This window comes from Vipera ursinii (assembly GCF_947247035.1).
Source record: "Vipera ursinii genome assembly, chromosome: Z".
Taxonomy (NCBI): domain Eukaryota; kingdom Metazoa; phylum Chordata; class Lepidosauria; order Squamata; family Viperidae; genus Vipera; species Vipera ursinii.
This window is the reverse complement of record NC_139517.1, coordinates 94,578,747-94,598,058: the sequence shown is the minus strand read 5'-3', so window position 1 is coordinate 94,598,058 and position 19,312 is coordinate 94,578,747. Positions and strand designations below refer to the sequence as shown.

The window sequence follows — 19,312 nt, the reverse complement described above, 5'->3', positions numbered from 1 at the left end:
TTTTTTTGCAAATCTATGTACACTACAAACTGTATGATTGTTTAAAGAGAATTTGTACCAGGCTCTAAGTGTGAGGAGAAAGGGCAAGCAGTAAAATGAAAGTGAAACCTTCTAAGCATTTTATAAACCTTGTGATCTTTCTGCACATAGCTTGTAGTGCTTTATTCCTCCCCTGAGGAGCAAAATGGCAGCAGGTTGTAAAAGAGACCCAATTTGGGAATATTTTAATGAAGTTCCCATACCTATGGATAAAGCAGGTATGCATGCAAAATGCAAGCAATGCAACAAAGAGATGCAGGGCCTAGTGGCACGATTGAAATTTCACCATATTTTTTAGACTGCCATGAGGTATTGTTATGCTAAAGCAATAACATATATCTGCTGTTGTTACTGCATGGCACTGCATTTTTATACAGTTGCCAAAAAAAGAAATAATGAGTTGAAATATTCAAATATTCCTTTTTAGGCTGTACTGTATGTGAATACAATGAGAAATTCACAATAAGCACACATGGTTTAAATAACAAAATAAAAAGCATTGACATTTAGGTGAAACCTCCATCAACATAAAAGATTCTGAAAACTATCTACTTTCTAAATCGCCATCCTCTTGTTCTACAATTGCAGAATTATTTCAGGATAGTGCATCAGTCACATCATTTACACATATCCACAATATATCACCTAAAAGAAAGAAACCATCTGGAACCACTATCATAGATAAATTTGTGATAAAAACCAGCAAATTAGAAAAAGAGTTAATTGACGAAAAAAATACTCGGTTTGTTTATGCAACAAACTGTTCTTTCCATCTGCTTGAAAATCCACACTTTGTTAACATAATTCAGTTTCTAAGGCTAGGATACAGTACACCAAGTAGATTAGATGTTGCAGGGAAATTGCTGGATAAAATATATGATGAAGAAATTATGCAATGTGCAACAAATCTAGAAGGTAAAATTATTAATCTAAGTTTTGAGGGGTGGAGTAATGTCCACAATGATCCTATTGCATGTGCTTGTATAACAGAAGTTAATATATTCCTTGCAGAAACAATTGATACTTCAGGAAATGCACACATAGTACCATATTTAGAAGAAGTAGCAGGAAAAATTATCATAACATGTGAAAAAAATTAAAATACACAGTTTGGTCAGAGACAAGGCTGCAAATGTATCCAAAATGAGAAGAAATTTAGAACAGTGTGAAGAAACTACCAAGCTAATAACAGGTGGTTGTTCATAGGTGCTCATTTGATGCATCTACTAGCCAAAGATTTCTGTGTTCCAGAAATAAAGAGTATTTTTTTTAAATTGCTAAATACTTATATGGAACTTTGTGGTACACTGTTTTGAACAATATATAAAAAACTGGCCTATTCTGATGACCACTTGTGAGCAAAATTGAGAAAAATTAGATGGCACCATCACAGTAAAAATCTCAACATTGGGCTTAAGAGAAATGTTGAACATATGTTGAGCATCCTGAAATCCATTTCTGAAGCTTTAAACAAAATCAAGAAAAATAGTTGTTTTATTGCTGATGCTATAGAAATTTGGAAGGAACTGAGTGAACGCTTAAGACAGAACAGTGACAAGCAGAACTTACAAGATTTTAAAAAGTGAATGGGACAAGCACTATCTCCAGCTCATTTTCTCACAAACATTGTCAATATTGGTACCAGGGTCAAACCTTAAGTTTAAGTGCTGAAGAAGAGGAGTTAGCCATGATATGGGTATCCAGAAATCATCCATCTCTAGTGCCAACTATAATGAACTTCAGAGTTAAGGGGGAACCATTCAAGAAATATATGCTTGCTGATGGAGTTTCAAAGAAAGTTTCACCACTGAATTGGTGGAAGTCACTTAAGCACTTGGATTCAGAACGTGTTGAAGTAATGATTTCACTTTTAACCGCAGTGGCCTCTTCTGCTGGCGTTGAAAGAATATTAATTAATTAATTAATTAATTAATTTAATAAATAAATTAATAATAAATTAATTTAATTTATTAGATTTATATACCGCCCTTCTCCCTTCTCAGGGCGGTGTACAGGGCAATTAAAATATAACATACAAAAGTTAAAAATAGATTAAATTAAATTTAGCCTCAAACAAAATAAATTAAATTATGAAATTTAAAACCCCAATCCCTCAGTCCAGGCCAGCAAGCTCGAATAACCAGGTTTTCAGGTCACGGCGAAAAGAGCGAAGGTCGGGAGCCATCCGGAGCTCCACAGGCAGCTGATTCTAGAGGGCAGGCGTGCCCACAGGGAATGCTCTCCCCCTGGGGGCCGCCACCCGGCACTCCCTGACTGACAGCACCCTGAGGAGACCCTCTCTGTGGGAGGGCACGGGGCGATGGGAAGTTGACACCGGCAGCAGGTGCTCCCGTAAATAATCCGGACCCATGTCATTTAGGGCTTTATAGGTCATCACCAGCACCTTGAATCTCTTCCTTTGGACTTGTTCACTCTAAATTGAGAAATCGTCTGAGGACTGATAAAGCAGGTACACTTGTTTTTCTTTTCCAGATCATGAACAAACAAGAGAACGAAGATGAAAATGAATGAGCTGCAGAAAACCGTGTTTGAAGTTTTTTTTTAATGTGGACCCTGCTGATATATTCAGTTTAAGTTCTTTTGTTTGTTTTTTCAGATATTTTGTTTAATGCATTTCACTTACTATACATTGATGTTTAAACAAATACAAGAATATGTAAATGCTATTGTTTCAATTAAATAAAAGAATTTGAGTAGTTCTCCAACTATATATGCTTTATCTATTAACCTAAAATCATTCTGATATCGCTGTTTTACTAACCTGACAGCTTATTCTAAATAGGAAACCTTTATTTTGTTTGCAAATAATAATATTAAAGATTCTAACTACCAGCAAGAATGAATCTTTACATTTAAAGAGCACCTGTCATTTCAGATCCCTCATGGCAGTGCCTGTTAGCAGGCATCCACTCCCTACTGCCCACCATATCCCTCACCTTGTTGTGTTACTGCCACATCACCAGCCATGGATGGGATTGTCGGTTAGCCAACAGTGGGTCAGAAAAGGAGCCGCTGCAGGACAGACATGACAGTTGCTTTTTAAAAATTACGATTTAAATTGAGTTGCTTTAATCAAGCCTTTTTATTAATCATTTAAAACAGGATTTAAATCAACTTGATTTAAATCAAATTCACTCTGTTTATGACAAAGAGAGAGAAGGGTTAATTTTTTTGTTACATTGGATTTTGTTTGAATTGAGTTTTTGTAATTTTGTTTTGCACTATTCATCTTTATTTTTTGAGGTACTTTTTGCTAACTTCAGCTTGAAGATCAAAGATTTGATCATTCTTAAAGCAGATTGCAGTGTTAGGAAGTATTTATTACACTTTATAAAAATTACAGTTTATGTAATGGGCCAATTATTCAATATCTTCAGGTGAAAAGGTGGACTTATAATTGTAAAATCTTCACTAAAAAAATCTGGGCTTTTCCAGAAAATCACAGAACGTATGACTCGATTATGATATCTCCACATTTTCAAGAATCAATTCATTATGTATGATTCAGTTTGATAAATATAGCTCTTTGTCTCTATTTTATCCATAATTACTTTGGCCTATAATTGCTTAAAACAGAGGGATTGGGAACCCATGGTTTAGAGCATTTCCAAAGATTAAATGAATGTATGGAGGATCAAGCTAAAAATGATTGGTCTTCTTGATGTCTGTTTAAATACTATCTGCTGGGAAATAAAAGGAAGCTATTGTCTTCTTGTCCAATTTAGTGAATCTTCCCAAATGTATCTGACTTGCTATTACAGAATATTAAACAGAATGGAGATAGTTGTTATGGTTTGTTATTAATCATGTTCTTATGCTGTTAGGGAAAAGGATACTATTTCAAGAGTGTTTTCCAGACTGCATACAAATATGATGGCAAAAGCCCGTACCACAGTGTTCAATTTGTGCTCTTTTCCACGCTCAGTATATCATTGTGTTCTTTCCAAGACCCCACATAGATAGGAAAATAGGGAAATGGCAAAAAGTGCTGCTTTTCTTATTCTTCATCACAGCCCTTAAAGGCACTAAAAAAGAAATACTGTTGCCACTGTCATATTAACTCTGTTGGAATCTCAGAAAAATCATACCGCGTACAGCAAAGTTATCTAACTGAAACAAAGACTTTCACAACTTCCAGCTTTCAAGATAGAATTGCCATTTTGCTACAGAAAATGGGTTTTCCTTCTGTCAGCATGGGTTTAGTGGACAGAATTCTGTGTTCAGTATGATATATATTGATATGAATGTTATGTCTCCCAAAATGAAAGTCTGAGTTTTTCAGGACAAATCAAATGCTGCCAAGTCCGCTAGTGCTGTTGTTTATGAAGCGTATCCCAGTCTCTTTCACACCCACACATCAAACCTGGCTACATTTTTTGATGAATATTCCCCTCCCCTTTACATTATTGTCTCATCTCCATGCATTTCCTGACATCCCACCACCCTCTCCCTAAATCAAATCTGAAGGTCCTCCCCATAGCATTGCTATGTGTCAGATTACCTCCTTCCTCTTTTACTTAACTCAGAAACTCTCTGCATTCTATTCACCTGGTTCTAACACCATCCCGTTTATCATCATTGTTTCCATCAGAAACTGACTATTCCATTCTTCCATTAATTAATGAATTAATTTAACATATGTTCCCATCATTGTTCAGAAGCTGTTCCAATGTTTTCCACATACAAAATCAAATAATGTTAATTCACAAATGCATCATCCAATTCATTGAAGATGCTCCACTAATTTGAAGCAACCAAGTGGATTCTGAAGAAAAGAATTGCCATTTAGTGCATTGACTTAATTTTCTGATCTTAGCAAAGTTAACTATTTAATCCATGTACCAAAAATCAGACAACAAAAAGCTGAGATACTTACTAGTATCTAAGATAACTGGGTAGATTATTGACTCAACTGATGCAAAAATAAACCCTCAATTTATGTTCTAAAGTTTGCAATATGAGACACATGCATGCAATCTTTATATTTGCCTAAGGAGCAGGCAAATGAAATGTAATGTTTGTTCCTGCTTTTGATTATTCAAATACCTGTACTGATCATTATAGAGATGAAACTGTGTCAATGACAAAAGTTTCAGCTCTATTTATCTCTGTAAGTATTTGTGATGTAATCATCATATCATCCAAGTGTAGCTATTGAAAACAATGTGGTTCCTTTAAAGAATCAACTTTTTAATTATTATTAAATATTTTAAAAAGACTATATAAGGGAAGATAAAAGTCATGAAAAAATGAAATAAAATAGTAATGTACAAATAATACTACACAAAATTAAAAAAAAATACAATTTAATCCCTTTGTTTCGGGATGCAGTCAGGGTGACTGAGTAGAGCTGAGCATGTACTGTCCGGATGCCCTTCCTGATGCCTACACAGAGTTTGCAGCAAATGTTTTTTTCCTGCCAGTGCCTAGGATTGAACTCTCAACTTTCCAAGTGATAGGCAAGAATCTTCAACTCTAGATCACTCTACCACTTACTAATAATATACTAAGTAAATAAGAAATCTAAAAATGACATAGCAATTCTAGTTTTCTGATATATTACATATGAAATTATAAAAAATTTAAAGGAAAAATTTAAAATGATTAAGCTTCAAGCTATTTGTCAACACTAAAACTGTATATCCAACTAAAATTACAAGGTAATAATACTAAAAATCTAGTTATCAATGAAGTTTAAATACAGATTCTGTATGTACAAAAACCAAAATTTTGGTGTAGGAATAACAAATCTATGTATTATATTATAATCAAAAAATAATATTTCTGAAATTTAAAGTGATATAGTTCACTTTTCTTTCTTGGCAACCCTTCAGAAAACAGCTCAAAATGTTTACCATTCACAAAAGGAAAAAAGAAATAACATAAAAATCTTACCATGGGCCATGCGATGAAACCAATAGTATCCAAAATCTACTCCAATGAAGGTCAAATACCATGTCCATGGTGATGTCCACGGTAGTTGCATCATTCTATAGTTGTTCCACACATAGATATATGTTGATATTTCAACACTTCTAGAAATAACACTGAAATTCAAAAACAGACAATGCACATTATAGATGCATCAGACTACCATCTCCAGACTGTTTTGTTTGTGGACATCTCTATCAAAAGATAATGGAAGAAGGGTCTCTGGAGCTACAAACAGAGCAATTCTGTAATCTAGCAAGCAAACAAGCTTTTAAAAATATTAAGATTCTGGTCATGATCAATATGGCAGCAAAATCACCAAAAGATCAAAATGAGCTACAATACAAATGCATTAGCAATTATTGTACCAGTGTTTGGGTCTGAATACGATGTCTGTTTATATGATAACTAACAAAAGTAAAAGATGACTGTAATGTTCTGACCATCTCATTTTTATCCCAGCAAAAACCCACAGTGATCAAAGTCTGATATCACTAAATTACCATTTCAGAAAAACCTCAATTTTTCTTAGTTGTTATTTCAAATCTCAAAAAGCGTTGGAGATGAGAGGAAAAGGAGGGAGGGCATAAGAAGACCCTGTTTCACCCTGGCTGTCAGGGCCCACCTGTGACTCACTCATAGCTTTCTAACAGGTGGTCTGATTTTCAAACCAAAATATCTGTTTAACTTCAGTTTGGCAGTTGGAGAACCAACATTTCACACAAGTTTCAGTGGCAGGTGTACTTATCCTTTGCTGAAGCAAAACACCTGGAACATATTTAATCTTTGTAAGAGGCTTATGAAATATTACTAAAGATGTTTTTAAAAAGGCAATTCACCATATTTTTGCAATTTATAACTTGAAATATTACCACAAATCTTAACCTAAATTCTTAATCATTTAGACAACGGGCCAGAAAGGAACTTTAGCTGTTCTAAAGGGACCAGGAAGGAGAGGGGAGAACTCTCAATACTATTTTGCGAGGAAATTAAAAAGAAAAAAAGATACTTTTGCCTAAAGTAATATCACTTACCGGCTATTGGCCAAAATACAGTTATATATGCTTAAGACCCAGTGAATCAAGAAGGCTTAAGAGTGCCTGATTCTGCTTGGATCATGACCAAAGGGTAATGTTTTCTCATTTTGGCCTCATTAAGTATTGTAACGTTTTTGCAACATATCCAGACATACAAAGGGAAGTATTTCTTAAATTGGTCACTAAGCTCTTTTTTCGTTGGGTTGTAACTCAAGCTAGACATTAATTCTAAAGTACTGATTTTTTTCATCTGAAGTTATATAAGTCAAATTTGCATAGCTTAAATCAATCATACTAACAGAATTATTAATGGATTAGCTTTGTCAACTATGGAAACAAATTCACAATTGCTTTATTTGGGGAGAACATTTACCAAAGACAAAATATTTATGTAGCGCTAACCCAAAAGGGCTGCTGGAGCCCGGGTTCTCCTGCTCACATGCAGGGAAAGTGTTCAGGTGGCTGGTCTGCTCCTGCTCCTGCTCCTGCTCCTGCTCCTGCTCCTCCTCCTCTTCTTCTTCTTCTTCTTCTTCTTCTTCTTCTTCTTCTTCTTCTTCTTCTTCTTCTTCTTCTTCTTCTTCTTCTTCTTCTTCTTCTTCTTCTTTCTTCTTCTTCTTTTCTCTCTCTCTCTCTCTCTCTCTCTCTCTCTCTCTCTCTCTCTCTCTCTCTCTCTCTCTCTCTCTCTCTGGCTTGCCCCACAGAAACCTCTCCTCTCCTATCCCCTTCTCTCCCTCACACTTGCCCCACAGAAGCCTCTCATATCTTATCCTCTTCTCTCCCTCAGGCTTGCCCCACAGAAGCCTTCCATATCCTATCCCCTCAGGCTTACCTCCTAAAAATCTCTCCCATTCTCCCCTACTGTCTCATCTTCCAGGTTTATCTTCTCCACCCTAGGCCTCAGCAGATTCAACTCCTTCCTGTCCTCTCCTGACTCCTCCCCCAGGCATCTCCCTGCAGTGTGTCCTCAGCTCACCCAACCCCCGCTATACACTCCCCCCTCCCAAAATGTTCCCCCAAAGAGTGGGGGAACCACTCTTACCTAACCCTAACCCATCAAAAGAACTTCAAGGCAAAATTCTTCCTGAAAGAACATTTTATTCAGGAAACAAAATATCGGCACTACATAGTTCAGGGGTAGGCAACCTCGGCTCTTTTATGACTCATGGACTTCAGCTCCCAGAATTGCTGGCTCAGGAATTCTGGGAGTTGAAGTCCATGAGTCATAAAAGAGCCGAGGTTGCCTACCCGTGACATAGTTGAACCCAAAACCTGGATACAAAGTAACAAAGTGCAATACCCACCCCCAATAAGCTGTCACAAATCATATTATCCAATTAGCCTAAAATGCAGGCTTTCTCCCCAGGTCCTCAGTCCACCAAAACGTTATCAGCTCGTCCTTGGGTTCCCACAAAGCACTGTTATTGTTATAGCTAGCTGAGCTCAAGCTTTCATCCCAACCCCCTCTTTCTGCACCTGATTTCTAAGTACCAGAAAAAGCATGTTAAAAAAAAAGAGAAGATGGCTGCAATTTCATCAGTTCTCAGAGCTGGAACATCCATGTTTATAGCATTGACACTCTCTTTGCTCAGTCCAATTTCCACAGTCGCCCCACACCCTCTGGGGGTCGCTGTTGCTCTCACATCAGGTGTCAGTATGTTGCCCGCAGTGCAAGATGAACATCCCCTATCACCGAGTCATTTCCTATTGCAACAATTGGGGTAAGCAAACAACTAACTAAGTTAGTGTTTGTCCCCACAATCAGTGAGCCCTGGCTAGCTCCTGTGAGGCAGGTATAGACAATGGTCAGGGTGTCAAAGGTTTCAGTGTATCCAAAAACTGGGGGTCCAAATGTTAGCTGGATAGATAACCATCGTATGGGAACTTCTCTGTTTCAATGCCCCAAATCTTCAAATTGTCCAACTTTTGTATGGGTATATGCGTCAGGTGCCTCTCATAGAAATCTTGGTATAGTAATGTCACTTGCGCACCTGAATCCAAGAGGGCCCTTGTGGATGCCTTCCACTTGTACCGGCACCATTGAAGAAGGGCCCACCAAATATTTAGGGACTTTGGCAGTGAGAGACACAGCATCTAGTCGGACAACCCATGCTTCAGTCCTTGAAGGCTGTTGCTGAAGTCTTGTCACTTTGACCTCTGTAGGCCGTGAGGTATGGGAGTCCCTCACTAAGGGGGATGCTCCCATCACTCCTATCACTGAGGAGGGTTTGGGGAAACTCTGTTCATGATGGGTGACACCCAAGGCTGCTCTTGGTCACCCCTTTGACTGGAACTAGTTAGTATTGCTGGGCACCCCATTGGCTCCCTCACTGGGGCCCCTCTGTAGTTTCCCAACTGGGCTGAGTTTTGTGGGGTTTGCAGCTTTGTACAAGTATGCCTGTAATGCCCTGCACCCACACAGTTATAATAGATCATTGGCCTTGCCAACTTGTCAGCTGAAATGAAAGAGTCCATTCCTCCACTGACTAGCCTAGTCAGAACTCCATTCAATGGCGAACAACCCATTGCCATCCATGAGGCCATCATATTGGTCAAGTTGAATAGTTAAGCTTGCCTAGTGGTAAGCCGGGTATCATCACCTCCAGCTTTCCTCACTCCCATGCCTGAGGGCCATTCTGGTGGCAAATCAGCTGTGGCTTCCTCCACCACTTCTGTTGCCCTAACTCTCTTTATGAGCTCATGATACTCCCAGTTGTTCCCTTTGGCTTCAGTCTGATTCCAGACTGGGTCTGAGACTAGAGCACCCCATGAAAGTTGCTCCATCCTGGCCCATTCTACTTCAGCTAGATCCATCCCGTCCCTTTCTACAATGTGACATAGTAACTTGTTCAATCATCTTATGTACTCATACAGTCTTTCACCTCTCTTCTGGTAAATTTACTTAAACCGAAAGAGTAGGCTAGAAACTGTTTCGGTAGATCCAAATTCATCACGCAGTAAACAGAGGTAATTATGTATGGTAAAATGCCCTTGGCTGAGTGTCAGGCTCCTAATGCCTTCTGCAGCGGGACCCTTTAGGTTCTCTCTGACCCTCTGTTTCTTTTGAGCATCTGATACATCCCATTCTTCAACAGCCTATACTGCCTGCTCCATCCAGGTTTTGTATTCTTCCTCCATCTTTGGCATCGGTTGTATCCCTGAAAAGATACATAGTTTCTTGTACCCAGCCTCAGCACAGTGGTTGCCAGTCAGGGTTTGGATGGGTGTCAGGCTCCCCATGGCCTGGGTAGTTCCTGCCTCTTCTGCCCCTGTGGTAATCCAAGTACGTGTCTCCTCTTGGGGGCCCAATGTCTTTGCTGAAGGTGTGGAGCATGGGGTCAAGTGTATCACCCTTGACCTGCTGCCCTCAGTCAATTGAAAGCTCTCAACCCCAAAGCATTCTGGAAGCCTTTTATTCCACTCCAATAGCACATCAGAGTGAGAGGAGTCCCAGTCCACTTTTGTGTCTATCATGTATACCCTTTGGTCAGGGACCTCATTGCTTGTAGAATTCACACTTCTGACCAAGCATCCCAGGGATGTCAACTGCTACACACAACTTTACCTCACTGTTCTGGTCCTTACACCACTTAGTGACAGTGGTGGAGTCCATTTTGCTAACTTGGCTCATATCCATGGATGGAACCATCACCCTCTTCTGGAGTAGGCCCCCACTTGTAGCACTACCCCAAAAAGGGCCAATGGATTCTGGGTTCTCCTGGCCCACTTGGGCTGGCTGCCAGTCCACTGTGGTCCCTTACTTAGGCACTTCTGCTTGGCTGAAACATGTGATGAGGTGGTGGTCAGTTTCTCTCCACAGTCAGATAATGTGATGGGGTGGTGCTCAGTCTGTATCAGCAGGCAGGTCATGTAATGGAGTGATGGTCAGTCTCTCTTAGCAGGCAGGTCATGTGTAGGGAAAGTGTTCAGGTGGCTGGTCAGCTCTTCTTCTTCTTCTTCTTCTTCTTCTTCTTCTTCTTCTTCTTCTTCTTCTTCTTCTTCTTCTTCTTCTTCTCTCTTTCACTTGCCCCACAGAAGCCTCTCATATCCTATTCCCTTCTTTCCCTCAGGTTTGCCCCATAGAAGCCTCCCATATATATTATCTCCCTCAGGCTTGCCCCACAGAAGCCTCCCATATCCTATCTCCTTCTCTCCCTCAGGCTTGACCCACAGAAGCCTCCCATATCCTATTCCCTTCTCTCCCTCAAGCTTGCTCCACAGAAGCCTCTCATATCCTATTCCCTTCTCCCTCAGGCTTACCTCCTAAAAGCCTCTCCCATTCTCCCTATTGTCTCCTCTCCCAGGCTTATCTTCTCTACCCTAGGCCACAGCAGATTCCATTCCTCCTCCCTGACCTGGGCCTCAGCAGACTCAACTCCTCCCTGCACTCTCCTCCCCCAAGCATTTCCCTGTACTGTCTCTTCAGCTCATCTTACCCCCGCTACATTTATTAAGTCTAACCGTGCTTCTTTAAACTTCCCTTTTCCTTCTTGAGAAAACTAAGAATACTGTATATTTAATCTGAAATATGCGGTAAGAGTGCTAATTGCAAATAAAACTTTAATGAACAAGATATACTCTATTTGTAGTCTGACAAATTCTCACTGAAAAACAGTGGGAACATTTTTTGTTAATTTAACATTTTTTATTAATTCCCATTTGATTTTAAAATATCTATTTTGAACCAAAAACTCCTCAAATGCATGTGAAAGTGAAAGATTCAATTACACATAAATATGTATTAACTAGGGACGTGGTGGCTCAGTGGGTTAGGATGCTGAGCTTGTCGATCAGAAGGTTGGCAGTTTGGCGGGTCGAATCCTGAGTGCCGTGTAACAAAGTGAGCGCCTGTTACTCATCCCAGCTTCTGCCAACCTAGCAGCTCGAAAGCATGTAAAAATGCAAGTAGAAAAATAGGGACCACTACGGTGGGAAGGTAACAGCATTCCGTGCGCCTTTGGCGTCTAGTCATGCCGGCCACATGGCCACAGACATCCTCGGACAAGTGCTGGCTCTTCGGCTTTGAAACGGAGATGAGCCCCTAGAGTCGGAAACGACTAGCATGCATGTGCGGGGGAACCTTTACCTTTACCTTATGTATTAACTGTTATTAATTTTAGAGGACGACTACTGAAAATATGATCTTATGAACTAATAACAATCAGCCAATTTTAAATTTTTAAAAAGATAAATGTCTACAGGATAATGAAATTCAAAGTAAGATAATGAATTGATATCTTAATTTATTTGTACATTTTATATATAATTTATAAAAGAATTTTGTTACAATAAATTCTTGATATCTGTTAAATTTTCATATACACATCAAGTACCAAAGGTTAAATGAAATTTGTCAAGCTAAACGCACAGAAATATTGGAAACATGTGAAATATGTATGTCCTATAACAAAGACTCCATGAAAAAAGACGAAGAAAAAGAGTAGAATGTTTGTCAAACCTCACACTGGAAAAGGAAAACAACTTGTCTTCAATTTAAAGTCTCTTATATTTTTCTGAACAGGTGCCAGTTCATGACCTGACAATCTAATTTATTACTCTATCAACTGATTTATTAGACTTGAAATGACCCTGACATATAATGGTCATAGTTTCTCCCCATTCTGCTTTTACACTTCATTATAAAGCCAAACAGTCCGGAAGTTGTTGCGGAAAGAATGAGAATGATCTGGGAGTTTTACTCCCTGTCTTCACTCAGCACTGCAGATATGATCACTTTCCATTTTTAATATATAAACATAGCTACAAAATGATCTATTTACTAACAGTATCTTGGAAAGCTGTTAGAATGTTTGCCTGTGTTAAGCTCTTAATTACAGAATGTAAAAGTAACCCTTTAAAAACATTTCTTCACCCTGAAAAGTAGTACACTGGGAAAAAATCTAAAACCTCTCTCACGTAAGAGATAAAATCTGAACACAAAACTAAAATGTCAGCATGAACCTAAGTGAAACTTAAATATTTTCCCAAGTATTTGTTTTCCTACCAAATATTTTACATGTGTTTAAGTACAAACAAGAGCTCCTAATAGCTTACATAATTGACCTTTTTAAAAAAAAAATAATTAAAATCATTATACAATGTTGTACCATAGTTAGCAATTTTTATATTATGCCTGATTGTTTATTTATAGCATATTGTTCATGTTCATAGCATTTTACATAATGTAACAGTTGTTTCCACTAATTAGAGGAACACCTAATATCTAATTTTATTTATTAATCATTTTATGGACTTTCTTGACCTCTCTCTTTTGAAATATTTAGGAAAAAAATTAATTGAATACTGAGATAGTGCACACACCTAATGAGAAGAAAGGACTCACTGGAGAAGAGCCTAATGCTGGGTAAGATTGAGGGCAAGAGAAGAAGGAGACGACAGAGAATGAGGTGGCTGGATGGAGTCACTGAAGCAGTAGGCGTGAGCTTAAATGGACTCCAGAAGATGGTAGAGGACAGGAAGGCCTGGAGGAACGTTGTCCATGGGGTCACGATGAGTCGGACACAATTTCTCAGCTAACAACAACAACATTTTGTACTTACATAAAAAGCTAAAAGATACATGTTACTGTAAATACAGTATCTTCAAAGGAAGATTGGTGAGTGAGAACCTAGCAGGTTAAACAAACTATAGTGGAGGAAAAACAAGGGATTAATGATTAATCAAGACAACAAGTGAAACTTTATTGAAATAAACTCAGAAATAAAGCTAGTTGCAGAAATACAATCCAACAATGATTATTAAAAGCAACAAGAAATGAATCTCGAAACTTAGAAAACTAAAGCACTCCATAGGCATTTTTTGAAAAATATTGAAGGAAAATTGGACAGCACCTGAGCATAGCAATTGTTTAGGAATGGGAGGTGGAGGGTGGAGAGGTGGAGAAGAAGGAAGAGGTGGAGAAGGAGGAGTTTTTTTTTTTTTTGCTATCCAAGAACAAGCCATATGCACAAATGTTAACTGGCAAAAAATAGAAAACACTAGTTTGGATAGTAAATGCTGAGATATACGGAAAAACAGTTGACCATTTAATAACTAGATGCCGCAAAATCCAGAATGGTTACAAAAAAAGGGACAACTGTGTTAGCAGGCTATTGCATTAGCACTTATGTAGAAAACTAATTTTACTTTTATATTACTTGCAGTATGAATTAATGGAAAGCCATTGAATATAATAGAGCAAAATAGAGTTTTTGCAGTCCAGACTGGTTGGTACTTGGAATATAACACATCAACTTTACTATTATTGAAAAGAACCCTGATTACTTTTTCAATGAAGTAGTATCAAAAGACAGTTAAGTTGAAGACAAGTAATAGAAAACATTTACTGGTATTTACAAACAGAGATTACAAATATTTGTAAGAAGTCTACTAATTGTTATTGGGTCATTAGGTGTAATATCACAAGGACACAGAAAGAATTTGGACTTAGAATTTAGATTTAGAAAAACTAATGATAGACCAACTCCAGGCATTAGCACATTTGGCACCTCAAACATAATTAGCACTATAGATAGTCCTTGTTTAGTGATGGCAACTCTGGAAATCCCCAATTCCATCATTAAGGAGGATTGCTGGTCATTAAGTGAATACCTGCAACTTCCAACAAGCAAAGTCAAGCAGGCTGGTCTGTTAGTAAACGCCTGCCTCAGGCCAATGCAAACACCAGGCATAATGGCGGCTGGGGTAGGTAAGCTCCCCTACGCTCTACTACCCAACTGTTGTTTATTATCTTCTTCCTCCCATTGCTGACAAGGCAAGCCTAGCTTAACCTTTTGTGAAGCCACAATTATTGTGTAGTGGGTTCTGGACCGCATGGCAAGGAAGAGACAGATGAGTACCGCACGTCAGCTCTTTATTGTAGGGAAGCGCGTACTGAACAAAGGGGTTTACCAAGACCCCTTATATACCTAGTCAGGTACCATTCTGGCCAATCCAACCATCTGAATCTCCCGCCGAAAATACTTCAGCCAATCTGGCCACAGTACAGCGCCCTCAGATGGACTGATGGTTCTTCAGAGCTGCAGCTGCTTACACCCATATATAACACCCCTTCCCCTTTAAAAAGAGTGAACATATATGATGTAATTGGCATGCAACACATTACACACACAATAACTATTATACTATCACTGGCTCCCTGCTAGTTCAAAATTGTACATAATCTGTGAGGTGTGCCGGTTGTCTGTGACTCCTGGTAGACCGCGTCAGCCCTTGCTGGACTTCCAATCATCATTGGCAGTAGTAGAACTATAGTTCCAATGTTCTGTTTGACCCAATCCCTAGTCAACCAATCCCTGGTCAACCCCCTGTGGTTCAGGTTTTATTGTTTGTTGTGGTTGCTCACCTCGTGACCTTTCAGGAACCTGCTTCCTGACTTGATCTACATGGCATCTGATCTGACGGTTTCCCTCCACCCCTATAACGTATGACGATGGTCCAGTTCTGTCAACCACCACCCCCGGAATCCACGAATGACCCAGCCCATAGTTCCGTACCCAAACCAAGTCGTTTATGAGGAATTCTCTAAGCACTGTGGGATGCTCGGGTTCAGCAGCCACTCTGTCAGGATGCAGCCTGTCCAATTTGGTGATTAGACGCCAGCCCCAATGAAGTTCTGCTGGACTCTTCCCTGTAGAGGTGCAAGGTGTAGTGTGTTGAGCCAACAGGAACTGTGACAATCTTTGATGCCAGTCGCCCACGATGATGCACTGCAATGCGTCTTTGGTTGTTTGCACAAAACGTTCTGCCAATCCGTTGGTCGATGGGTGGAAAGGAGCTATTGTAACATGCCTAATCAAGTTGGCCCTGGTGAATGCCTGGAATTCAGCAGAGGTGAATTGAGGCCCATTGTCTGAGACCAATACGTCAGGAAGGCCATGTGTGGCAAAGAGGCCCCTGAGCACTTGGATGGTTTTGGCCAAGGTCATGCTAGTGACTGGTATTACCTCCAACCACTTAGAGTGGCTGTCCACTACCACTAAGAACAGCTTCCTCTGGAATGGACCTGCATAATCAATGTGTACTCTGGACCATGGTTTGTGTGTCTCCTCCCATTTTTGTACTGGTGCGTGGGGCATCTCAGGTCTGGACCTTTGACAGTCATAACAACTATTTACCTGTTCTTCAATGGCCTTATCCAGACCAGGCCACCACAGATAACTCCTTGCTAATGCTTTCATTCTAACTATTCCTGGATGTCCTTCATGTAGTGCCTGAATGACTGTGTCTCTCAGTGTGTCAGGAATGATGACCCTACTTCCCCACAACAGACAGCCCTTGTGTGCCGACAGCTCATGCCTCCTATTGAAAAATGGTTGGAACTTGGCTCCAGGCAACTTGTCCTGCCACCCCGTGACTACCCAAGAGTGAACTCTACTTAGGACTCTGTCTTTTACTGTTTCTGCGGCTATGTCTTTTGCCTGCAGGGGGCATTCTGGTAGGTCCTAGATTGACAGAATTTGGACTGCTGGTGCTGGGTCTGGTTCAGGCCTGTCCACAGGCAACCTGCTTAATCCATCCACGTGGCCCATCTCTTTACCAGGTTTGTGAACCAACTTGCAAGAGTATGCAGATAGGAATATTGACCATCGCAGCATCCTGGGTGATAAAATTTGTGGTGTCTGTTTGTTCATTGTGAACAACCCCAATAGAGGTTTATGATCTGTAAATATAGTGAATTCTCTGCCATATAGATAATCATGGAATTTCTTGACCCCAGCCACTATGGCCAGGGCTTCTTTGTTAATTTGAGCATAGTTCCTTTCTGCCCCTGACAATGTGCGTAAGTAGTATGCAATGGGTACTTGCTTCCCATTTTCCTCAAGATGGCTCAGGACAGCACCCACTCCATATGGAGATGCATCACAGGCTATGCATACAGGTTTAGACTCCATGAAGTGGGTGACAGTGGAGTTGCTAGACAGTAATTCCTTCAAGTGTCTAAAACTCTTTTCATGTGTCTGATTCCAATTCCACACAGCTTGCTTGTCTAGGAGTCTGTGCAGAGGCTCTGCTATGTCAGCTTTGTGTGGCAGAAATGAATGGTAGAAATTTAGGAGCCCCAGGAATGCCTGCAGTTCTCCTTTGTTCTTTGGTGTGGGGGCCATTTTTATTGCCTTCACCTTAGATGCTGCAGGATGTACCCCCTTGGCATCTATTCTGAATCCAAGGAATTCAGTAGATGCCACTCCAATGTTGCATTTGTCTTTTTTGAGCTTCAGCCCTGCAGAGCGAAATCTGTTTAAAACAGCCTGCATCCTTTCAGCCAATTCTTCCTCAGAGCCCCCAGCAATTAGGACATCATCAAAATAAGAGCATACTCCGGGAATGCCTTTCAGCGTTTTCTCCATCACCTCTTGAAAAATTCCCGGAGCTACAGAAATGCCAAACTGCAAACGGTTGACTCTGAAGGCTCCTCTATGTGTCACTATTGTTTGAGCATCTGCCGTTTCCCTGGTAACTGCCATCTGCTGATATGCTTGTGCCAAATCGAGCTTTGCAAAGATTATGCTGCCCTGGAGGGAGGTGAGTATGTGGCTGACCGTCGGAACCGGGTAAGCGTGCACATTTAAAGCTTGGTTCACAGTGCATTTATAATCAGCGCAGATCCTCACCTCCCCATTAGCCTTTAACGGGGTGACGATAGGGGTTTCCCATTTCCCCCCCTCTACTGGCTCTAACACCCCCTGTTCCACTAACTTGTCCAGTTCCTTCTCTATTTTATGTTTGAGAGCAAAGGGAACTCTTCGGAGTTTTATTCTGATTGGCATGATGTTGGGGTTTAGCTTAAACTTGATGGGTGGCCCCATGTATGTGCCTAACTTGTCCTCAAATACGTCTGCATACGTTTCACAGACTGCTTCAAGACTCGTGGCTCGGACCGTATGAATCCCTGAGATTCCTATGCCCAGAGCCTTGAACCAGTCCAACCCCACCAGGCTAATCCTGCGGCCATCCACTACAAGCACATCCAAGTTCCCACGGAACCCTTTAAACCCCACTGACAGTGTAGCCTCCCCCTTAATTTTCACAGGGGCATGCTGAAAATCAGTTAGTTTAAGACTGGTAGGTCTTAAGGTAGCCCACCTGTTGCTCCGGCCGCACACTTGTTTAGAAGTCTCTTCCGAAATTATTGAGACTGCTGAACTGGAGTCTAGTTCCATCCTGCAGGGTATACCCTACAAATGGAGCCCTAGCATGATTTTGGGGGTTAGCAGCCGATGGCAAATGGTCTTAAGGTTCACTATAGCTTGGGAGATCGCGTTTTGGGTTTTTTTAGTACCTCTCAGTGACGCGTCCTCGTTCCTCTAATGGCTCCAGCAAACTGCTGCAATATGGCCAGTTTTTCCACAGATTTGGCACTTGGCTGAGCGAAATCTGCAGGTTACCCTTGCATGGTTTCCCCCACAGCCGGCACACCTGGAACCAGTTGCTCCAACTCCCTGGAAAACGTCATTCCTGCCCCTCCGGCAGCTCTCTGCGCTGCTGCCGGTCTCAGCTGGGCTCCCTGGTCTACCCACGGTCGTGTCTGTTGTTGCTGAGCCGGCCTCCGGTCTACCACGTCGATCTCTGCTGCCTCTTCGTCTGCTCCGCCATACGCAGTGCTCTCCTGGTGAACTGATCCCCTGGAGCTGCTGCTGGGTCGGTGGGTTGTTTGGCCATCACCGCTGGCCACTTCATATGCCTGAACTTCATCCAGGACCTCTTGCAGGCTCATTTGTGGCTTTGAGAGCAGTTTCTGCCACAGCCGCTTGTCACTTATCCCGAACGTGATACGGTCTCGCAGGCGATCCTCTAAGTCAGGAAACTTGCAAAGGCTTGCCGCACGTCCTCAATGAAGTCTTTGATGGACTCGCCTGGCCTCTAGATCCGCTGGACAAACTGGAACCTCCATGACATCACAGACCTCTTAGGCATGAAGTGATCATTCAGCTTGTTTACGAGGTTGCCATAAGAGACGTTTGCGATGGGTTTCAGTGCGAACAGCCCGACAGCCACATCGTACACAGCTGGACCGCTGATGTACAGCAGAGCCGCTGCTTTCATGCGATCCTCAGTGATCTGGTTGACAAGGAGATACCCCTCAACCTGACCCAGATGCGATTCCCATCGCTTGGAATGCTGAATGTCGAACTCACGAATTTGAGTGATTTTTGCCATGGTCTGACTGGTCCTAAGATGCTGCTTCTGCGAGGAATCGGAAAAGAGTTTTCTTTTCCCGCTCTAGTGACTTCAGCTCATGACTTCAGGAGTGAAGCAGCACATCC

The 19,312-nt window shown here is 40.9% G+C and overlaps 1 protein-coding gene across 1 annotated transcript in view; it reads right to left on the bottom strand.

Moving 5' to 3' along the window:
• The window catches only part of AGMO (alkylglycerol monooxygenase), a 178,056-nt gene that overhangs the window by 146,952 nt on the left and 11,792 nt on the right, over window positions 1-19,312 (bottom strand). Inside the window, exon 3 of the mRNA XM_083376950.1 lies at window positions 5,956-6,107. Within this exon, the coding sequence (XP_083233076.1) occupies window positions 5,956-6,107 (152 nt within the window). The remainder of the gene's footprint in view (window positions 1-5,955; window positions 6,108-19,312) is intronic.